Source organism: Myotis davidii, unplaced genomic scaffold (genome assembly GCF_000327345.1).
Source record: "Myotis davidii unplaced genomic scaffold, ASM32734v1 scaffold17, whole genome shotgun sequence".
Classification (NCBI taxonomy): Eukaryota; Metazoa; Chordata; class Mammalia; order Chiroptera; family Vespertilionidae; genus Myotis; species Myotis davidii.
This window is the reverse complement of record NW_006288624.1, coordinates 613970-623912: the sequence shown is the minus strand read 5'-3', so window position 1 is coordinate 623912 and position 9943 is coordinate 613970. Positions and strand designations below refer to the sequence as shown.

The following is a 9943-nucleotide window of genomic DNA, read 5'->3' as shown; positions in this document are numbered from 1 at the left end:
AGAGAGGAAGGGAGAGAGATAGAGAGTTAGAAACATCGATGAGAGAGAAACATCGATCAGCTGCCTCCTGCACATCCCCCACTGGGAAGTGCCCGCAACCCAGGTACATGCCCTTGACCGGAATCGAACCCGGGACCTTTCAGTCCGTAGGCCGACGCTCTACCCATTGAGCCAAACCGGTTTCGGCTGTCTGTATTATTTTAATGATAAAGGCTTTACAGTATGTTTTAACACCTCGTAGGGCTAGTCTCCCCTCAAAACTTTTTTTTTCAGTGTTTTCTTGGCTATTCTTGCATGCTTCTTTCCATATGAACTTCAATATCAAGTTGTCTAGTTCCATTTTTAAAAAAAACCTGGTGTTTTTACTGGGCTTGAATTAAATTTGTAAATTAACTTAGGAAGAACTAACATCTTTATAATGTTGACTCATTCTATCTAAGATCACACAATGCCTTTTCATTTGTACAAGACTGCTTCTGTATCTTTTCAAAGGTGTTTTAAATTTTTCTTCAGATGTTTTGCACATTTACTATTAACCTTATTTCTACATATTTTTCTTTGTTCCTATTTTAAGTAGAGTTTCTCTACTATTATGTCCTCTAACTTAATTATTTGCTATTATTTGTGCATATGAAGGCTATTAATTTTGCATGGTAATTTTATATCTTGCTACTCTAATATTTGAGTTAGCATTATCATTCATTTTCTTGGGTTTTTCAGATATACTATTATAGCTTATGAAATAGAATTTAACTAAAAAGAAGAAATTGAGTTTTACTACTTTGTTACCATCATATGCTTCTAGTTGGGCTCTCATGTCTAACCGCCTTAGCTAATATCTCTAAAAGTAGAGATAATGGGCATCCTTATCTGGCTCCTGATCTTAGTAGAAATGCCTCTAGTGTTTCCCCATCAGTAAGATAATGGCTTTCATTCTAAGGTAAAAAAAAAAAAAAAAAAAAAAAGTTTGTCATATTAAGAAAGTATCCCACAAGTTCTATTTTCTTGAGTGTTTTCATCATGAATAGGTGTTGAACCCACCCTGGTATATTTGAAAACTAATAAAAAGGGAAAGAAGTCAGCATTTATTCTGCCTTTTTTTATTTAATCTATTCCTGAGGGGAACCAAGGTCCTGTGGTACAAGGGTCCCAAGTGTTCGGGGGTCAAAGGCGAAGGGGAAGGTCATGACTCGCCCTTTCTCCGGGACCCGAATTACAAGAGTCCTGCTTTCCTCTTCTCCCCAGGAAGGACACCCAGCCCCATGGACTTCTACCTCCTGGTGGTGGCCCCACACTCACATCGTTCTCCGAGGTCCCACAGAGGATGCAGGATTTGCACTCTATGCACTGCCACTTGTAGGTCTTGACAGCCTCAGTCATGTTCAGGGTGAACTGCAGGCAGGTTGGGTGACCTAAAGGAAGCAGAAATGGCAGCGTTAGGGCCAGAGGGTCTGACTTGTCACCCCTCAACACCACTAGCTGAAAACACATTTATGCCCAACTTGGAGAGAGGGTGAGGGGAGCATGTATTGGGAAACAACTAGAGACCCAGATGGGGCCCTCCCAAAACTTCCCACTACCCACAGTTACATCATCAGATCAAGGCCTAAAGAGAGAGATGGGCATTAACCCTTCCACCAGGGATAGATGCCATCCAAATCCTCTTGCCCTAAGAGCACTTCCTCCTAGAGGTGTAGCCAGTTACGAGGATAGCAAGTGATGATCAGAGAGAAACAGAAAGGACGCTGCATACACATGGCACAAGGCTGCACTGTGAGTACCTGCATTATCTCCCGGCCCCAGCATCAACTATGGCAAGAGCGACACATGAAAGCTATTTGTAATTGGGCCTTCTGATCCACAAAGGTGTTCACCACACTGCCTCAGGGCACAGGAGAGGGGGGTATGAGGACTCCAGGGACAGAGCTCAGGGACTCTGCAAAGCCTTGCACTGTTATCCAAAGCATCCCTGCCCATGCCCAGGAGATTAGTGGGAGTCCACGCTTGCACAGTACCAGGGGCTATAGGGGAACGTGGCCTAGCAGGGAGGGCCAAGAAATGCAGCATCACAGCAAAGGGTGCATAATGGCCAGGTCTATCCTAAAATGACTGGTCACTGGCTCTAACTCTCTTCTCCATCCCAAGTATCACATTAGCCAAGCCAATAGCAGGATCGGAGAGAGACATTAAGCTCTCACCTTAGAGCTCACAGCCCCAATGGAACAATTCTGAGGCTTGGCCTGCAGAGCTGGACTCTGTTGTCAGCCATAGCTCACCCAAAAGAGACCCTCGGGCAGTGAGAGGACAGGTCTGAGCCACAGAATGTGAAGACCTTTGACCTTCTATTTGGCAGGGAAAGGAAGTTTGGATGATGCTCTCAGGTTCCCCAGTGCTGTCAGTCTGCACAGAGCGTTCAGGGCAAAGCCCATTACTGACTCTATCACAAAAGAACTGACAGCTTTGCCTACTGCTGGGGGTTCCTCCTTCTTCAGAGCTCCAGCGCTGCCCAACCCACCATATAGGGCATTGTGTTGCCTCTCTCACATGAGTTATTATGTACTTCTAAAGGAGGACACTAGAGACCAAGGGTGGGGGTGTTAGTTAGAGTTACTTTCACCAACCCAGTGCCCTCCACAGATGGTCAGGACCCCATGTGGTACCACCACCCCTTGGCAAAGCCATCCCAACAGGAGGCTCCCATTTCCTCCCTTCCAAGTCCTCAGAGCTAGTGACACCACGGTCATTTGGGGCACATTCTGTCTATTCAGTCAACATAAGAACCCTTCAAATTTGGGGCTCCACAAATACAAACCACACTGTCATCTCTGAGCGAGTAAGAGTGGGGGTGGAAATAATTCATTGATGGGGACATGGGGACCACTTAGCAAAGAGCAGGTAGAAGTATTGAGGAGAAGGCAGATCTAAAAGCTTTTCAAGGACTTCTCAGGAGCCATCCAGCTTAGAGACTCCCACGCTCTGGACTAATAACCCTCTCAAACTGACACCTTGGCAGTGACCCCGGAGGGAAAGAAGCCCGGCATTAAAAGCCTGATGAACATCCAGTTGATAAAGCATCTCAAAGATCTATTGAGGAACAGTGGCCAGGGTCATTCCTATTCCAATCTCTCAGAGAGAATACCAGGATTGGAATAGGAGAGGAAATACCAGTTTGAGATTCGGAGTGGTATGAGCCACAAATGCCCAGGGTCTCAGACAGGGCACCGTTGGGAAGGTTGCAGATGAGTTCGTAGAGCAGGTAACCATACAAGCAAGTTGACTCTGCCCAGTTCCATGGGCTCAGGCCACATCCCCAGCCACAACCCGCCAGGTTACAGTAGTTATTCATGAATTTGTTCATGAACGACGATTTATTGGGCAACTGTTAAGCCAGCCATTGCACTAGACAGAAAAGATACAGTGGTGAGCAAGATACCCCCAACACCTCTAATTAGAGAGAACTCAAATTAATGAGCCATACTCCTATCTATTTGTTTACAACTGTGTGATAGGTGCCATGAAGGAAAAGCATAATTGGCAATGAAAACAAGCCATAGGAGAGCCTAACCTAGTCTGAGATGCCAAGGAAACACTTCCTGAGAAGTGAGGCGTTAGCTGCATGGGAGAGGGGAGAGCTCCTGGTGAGCACAGCAGGTGTGGAGCCCTGAGCAGTGGAGGCACTTGGCAAATTAAGGGGAAAAATGGCTAGTGAGCAGAGGCTTGGTGAGCAAGCAGAGAAAGGCAGGAGGTAGTTGGCAATGTCGCTGGAGCCAGATGACACAGGCATTGGTATCCCTTATTTAAGGATTTGGGGCTTTAAAATCATTAAAGAGTTTTAAGCAAGGCATGGACTGGATCACACTGTGTTTCAAAGGAATGTACTTTAGCAAGAGAGATGTCCGGGGTGATGAAGCAGTTCTGAATATTGATTGTGGTGGTGATTACATATACGGTAAGATTGTAGAGAATTATACATACACACACATAAGTACACAGTGTGTGTGCATGTAAAACCAATAAAAGATGGATAAGGTCTGTAATTGCATCGATGTCAATTGACTGTTTTTTAAAAATATACTTTTTTCTTGATTTCAGAGGAAGGGAATAATGAGAGAGAATCATCGATAGGCTGCCTCCTGCACGCTCCCCACAGGGGATTGAGCGCACAACCGAGGCATGTGCCCTGACTGGGAATCAAACCATGACCTCCATATTCATAGGTCCATGCTCAACCACTGAGCCACACCGGCCAGGCTCAATTGACGATATTGAACTATAATTATGTAAGATGTTACCAGTGCAGGAAACTAGCTAAAGGGTGCATGTGACCTCTCTGTAATATACTTAATAACTTTCTATGATGCTATAATTATTTCAAAATAAAAAGTTGAAAAGGTCTTTTTGTATAAGGAAAATACAAATAAAAACTAAAATCATTAAGAAGGAAGGAAGGAAGGGAGAAGGGGGTAGGGGAAGGAAGAAAGGAAGAAAGGAGGGAAGGAAGGAAGGGAGGGAGGGAGGGAGAAAGGGAGGGAGGGAGAGAGGGAGGGAGGAAAGAACTGCTAAGGAGAAAATTTGAGAGGGTTGGGGAACAAAGGAGGCAGGGAAATGGGGGGTGGGGTGGGGAGGGATAGTGTAGAGATGCAAGAAATGTTGACAGGAAATTAGTTTGGAAGCTGATGCAGCTACCAGGAGAGACATGGGATGATTAAACTAAGGTGGGGATTTGAGAAATATTAAAGATATAATTGACAGGACTTAACTACTGTTTGAACTTCAGAAGAGTGGGAAGAGGGAGATGATGAGAATCATTCTCACGCTTCTGACCTAAGAAATTAGATGGGCTGCAATGAAACTTATTCAGGTGAGGAAGACCACAGTAAACATACAGGGACCAACTGGAGGAGGGGAGGATTTACTCGGTTGAATTTGGGAAGTCTGTGAGACTTCCGGTGGAAATGTCAGGTAGATAGTGAAATATGTGTATTTAGAGCTCAAAAGAGAAGTGTGAACTAGACGTTAAATTTAGAATTTTTGCTAAATGGGTGAGAATTAGTGAGATTATCTAGGAAAATAAAAAAGAGCACAAAGAAAGAAGAAAGGAGAAGAGAGAAAAATATCTAGGACCGAGCTTTGAGGAATCAAATATTTAAAGCTCAAAAGAAAGGATCCACAGAGAAAACCGAGAAGATGGCTGGAGAGGTAGGACCCAAACCAGGCAAGCATGGGGTCACAGCAGCCAAAGAAAACATTTCAAGGAGCGGGTGGTCAGCCGAGTTGACTACCACAGGTTCTTGAGTTTGTCGTTGCTCAATCAAGGCCTGGCGTGAGGAGAATTGACAGATCAGAGCCAAAGCTGCCCTACTAATAGTAACGCTCTTCACAATGTCCTCTTCCCTCAGAAGGAAGAGCAGCACATTCCAGAGCACCACGTGGGACAGGCCAACTGCAGCCGCCTCCGCAGGTGGGCATGGGGTGGGGTGGGGGATGTGTGTGTTTCATGCAGCCACCAACACTCCATACATCTTTGAGAGCCAATTCTATGCTCAAGTTCTCTCAGACCACTGTGCTGAGCTCTGAAGACAATTCCTGGTATGGTTTTGAACCAGTGAACGGTAGCAAGTGGGTTTGGGAAACTCCTGTTGGAAGTCTCTGAAAAAGTCCCAAGGGCTTTCTCTGCGTTTCAGTCTTAAAAGTCATCAGCCTCCCCGCAAAGACCTTCAAACCTAACAGAAGGGAATGACAGTCACACAACACACCCCATGCTCCCCTATAAAATGTAGGACAAAAATGAGCCTCCATAAGATGTAAGACTAAGATGAGCCTCAGCTCTGGCTGCAGGCTCCTTCGCCTCAGAATTCAAGACCTCACTCAGTGTAAGAGGATGCAACTTCTCATCCAGGGAGGGCGAGGCACAAAAAGCCAAGTCACCCAACCAGCCATTAGGAGGTACAAAAACTGTCCAGAGCTAAGTCCTCCTGTCTGTGCCACCATAACAGGCTGGCTACCTGTTGCCTGTCTCCAAAAGCTGGAAAAGTCACTTACCTGCTAACACTGTAAGAATAAAACTTATCTGTCATGGAAATGACTGCAATAATGCTGGACAAAAGGAAGTTTCTAAGGAAAATGCTAGAAGCCTATTTCTAGGTTTTACTGCTAGAATGCCTTATTTTTGCCCAGAACTAATACCTAAAATCCTGAGAAGTAAAAGGATAATAGATATAGTCTTTCCAATTCAAGGGTGGTATAAAAAAAAAAAAAGAGGCAGCACATTTGTTGTAAAGCAATTTACTTGTAGTCACTTGCTCCTTAAAGATTCCTATCTTAATCTCTTCTGTAAAGTTAACCATCACTCTCTTATGCACTAGCTTGGAAATCTGGATTTTTAAATACTTTGTTTTCTTAAGGCAAGCAATCCATGCACTGCTATTTAAGTAGCCCAATAGAGTGAAGGGAAAACAGCTGTCCCAGGTCCCCCTGGGTGAGATGATTCAACGGGACATTTATAAGATTCCAATTACCAAAATGAACTTAGAAAGCAGGATGTGTGCATGATTCATCCTGGCCAGATCATTAAAAACCAGTCCTTCCTGAACTGTTCCTCCAAATTCATTCTTTCAGGAGGGTTCGGTAAATCTTCTGACTGCTGTGAAAGGCATTCTCAATCCAGCCCAACCCCTCCAAAACTGACCTCCATCCTCCCAAAACATTGAACCAGGAGATGTAACTGATGGCAACCACGTGTGGAGACCTTACTTGTGGGCAGGGCTCTCACGACAATAGGGGTTTGGCTTCAGGGTCTCTTCCAGCAGTAAAGGGAAACCTGTGGGGTGTGAGGAGCTTCTCGGGAGGTAGAAGACTGTCCACGAGGCTGGCATGGCTGGCCCTACAGTCCACTGGACTCAGTGAAAAAGAGGAAGCAGGCATTTGAAGCAGTGACTGCCCCCTCGCCACCTGAAGGACACATCTCATGTCTTTTCAGAACCACGTGCATAGATGCTGAGAATATTCCAGGGAAAGCACGTGGGATTTTGTGGTATTGGAGTGAGAAGGCACACAGACAAATACCCAAGCAAAACTAGTGTTAGATTCATAGTCACGGCTGCCTTCGACCACACATGCTCATACACAACTGCCCACGCACGAATATTTCCAACCTTTTAGGGGTGAAAATATCTGCCGTTGTTGATGAAGCTCGCACTAGAAGTCATTAACCTGTCAGGATCACTCTATAGATTGTCGGTACAGTGAGAGAAACACGGTTCATCTTCAACGAACCCTGGGCAAAAAGAAATGGCTATGACATGTGTCTCTTACATTATGATCCTTATTAAAAGAGGTTTTCATTTTATTACTGCCAGTATTTAATTTTGACTAGGCTAAGCCACATCGCTGATTAAACTAGAGCTCCAGGAAAAGAACACATTATCTTGATAGGTATGTGCTGAAAACATAAATAAAACAGATACAAATAGACCGTGGAACTATCACGGCCTATTATTTATTCATTGTTAAATGATAACCACCTAATTATATTTTATTACCTTATTCATCAATGTTGATCTCTTAAACACTGATTTCTCAGGAAAGGAGAACCTAAATATCCCTGTTTTTCAGGCAAGAAATTGTAAAACTCAAACTGTGCTCCTTGGTCTGATGCCTTGTTTATAGAAATTACATAATATAAAATGCGTAGGATCCTTCTAATCTGAAATAGCACCAAAAACAAGTCTCCACGAGCATTCATTAGAAAATAATTTGACTCAAATTTCTAACCGTTCTCTATATTCATACACACATAAAAATTCCAATATTAACATATTGCAAAAATGTATAAGACACTTTAGCTAAAGAATTTATGCAAAGTGCAGTCAAATCTGAATCATCCATGCTAAAGAGTAATTTGAGGAGAAAAAAAATATTACTAGCTCACTTTGGGAAGCCATCTCATTCAATCAGATCCATTCATTCTCATTTTCTCTCTGTTCCCCACCCCACCCCCACCCACTTCCTCCTCCACTTTGAGACCGGCTTATAAGGTAGAGGGAATGAGGCTCTGAGTTGTCATAGTTAGTCTGTAAAAGGGTGAACCTCTAAGCAATCAAGAAGTTAATCCTGTGGAAATATATTATGACCAGTATGTTAACTGCCTCTTCACTGAATTATTTTTCAAGCCTGTTTTATAAACCTTCTGCAATGGTCCACCAGCCCCCTCTCGTCTGCCCCAAATCGACCAGAGTGGCACTCCAGAGGCACCTGCTCAGCTCCTTGTTTTCCATATCATTTTTAATGTACTTCAACGAGGGAAAAGAAAAGAAAAAGTGTGGAAAGGATAAGGACTAAAAAACAAAAAACACGTTAAAAATAAATGGCGGTGTGAGCCGTGGTTGCCTTTTGCTTGGCAAAAACACTTGACTGTGCAGCAAGCTCAACTCGACTTCGAGATCTGTTATCTTCTCTCCAGCTGTCAGACTCCAGGGCACCCAGGTACCATTCGGGAGGCAAACCACAGAGATTGTCCTGCTGATCATTATTATCAGTAGCCATACAAAGCACATACAAAGTGTTAGAGGCACTTTAATGGGCTAAACAGCTACAGGCACATGGGCCAGTCTCAAATAGCCCTAGAAATTCCCCAAATTTTCATGGTCAAGTGTGGTCCAAGATAGTCTCACCTATAACCTGAGGGCATTGTGATTGATCCTCTTAGAGTAAAATAATGAGATGGAACAGCCCGGACCTAGCTTATATAATTTACCTAGCTGGCCCAGCTTGGTGTCAAGGCACAGCCCTAGAAGGATGTCAGGAGCCACAGCACAATCCCAGAGCCCCCAGTTAGCTGCTGCACTGAGGACCACAGATAATTCATTCATATATTCATTCCCTCAACATTGTCTGTTGACTGAATAAATGTAGCAGGCACTCTTCTAGGCACTGGGGACACAGCAATGAGGAAAACCACCCTGCCCTCCTGGAGCAAGAACTACAATTTCAGGCATATTGCAGCATCTGTGTCCCTTGGACAAGGCCCTTTGCCTCTCTGGGCATTAGTTTGCCAATTGTTAAGTGAAAGGATAGGAGTCTCCTATCCATGAAGCTGTGGCTCTGTCCATGCCACCCTAAACAGCATTTTTAGAAATACTATTGATCCCAAGTTGTCAAGCTGGTTGATGGGATAAACAAGCCTTCTAAAACTTGCCTACTAAAACTCAAAGTGGAAAAAAAAATAAGAAGAAAATTAAAATAAGCAGTTGGTACTGCTAGAATTTATGCCAACTTTTCCACTAGACTAGCCCAATCCTGGTTCAGTTCCGTGACAGAAAACAAAAGAAATCTAGAAACCTAAAAAACACTCTCATCAACCGTACCACCCACCCCCAGTCAGTAAGATGGGCTGAACACATGGGTTATCAATGAATCCTCAGGCAGAGAGGCCTTGGGTAAGGTTTCATCCATGAGGAATAGCAGATCTGCACTGAGCTGTCATGTGATAGTGAGCAGATAGTGCCAGGCAGGGCGTCAAAGTAGAGAGACACCAATACGAGCAGCTCAGGTTGACTCTCCTTTTAAATCTTTAGCTGAAAAAGATGATAGTAGGTAACCCTCTGCCCCTTATGCAGCTATAAAGACCTGAATTTCACTCTGTCACGATTCCTAGGTTGAGGCACCGAGTAGCTGATAACACTGTAGCGGAAACGGAGTCGGTAAGCTTACAGAAAGCTGTAATTCCATTTCGGCACATTGTGTTTGTTGTGCAGATGAGGCATTCCATGGAGATGGCCAGGAGCCAATGAGAAAATATGGGTCTGTATTCAGGAAAGAGGACCAGGCTAGAGAAACAGACTTAGAGATCATCATGTGTGAGCAGCAGATGGAGCCTTGGCACTTGGTGAGACACTCAGGGAGAGGCCACAGAGTGAAAAGGAACATGGATGGGGGTGGAGGG

The 9943-nt window shown here is 44.2% G+C and overlaps 1 protein-coding gene across 1 annotated transcript in view; it reads right to left on the bottom strand.

Annotated features, from left to right (window-relative positions):
* Positions 1-9943, bottom strand: part of DPF3 (D4, zinc and double PHD fingers, family 3) — a 154395-nt gene that overhangs the window by 18118 nt on the left and 126334 nt on the right. Inside the window, exon 8 of the mRNA XM_015562004.1 lies at positions 1300-1412. Coding sequence (XP_015417490.1) covers positions 1300-1412 — 113 coding nt within the window. The remainder of the gene's footprint in view (positions 1-1299; positions 1413-9943) is intronic.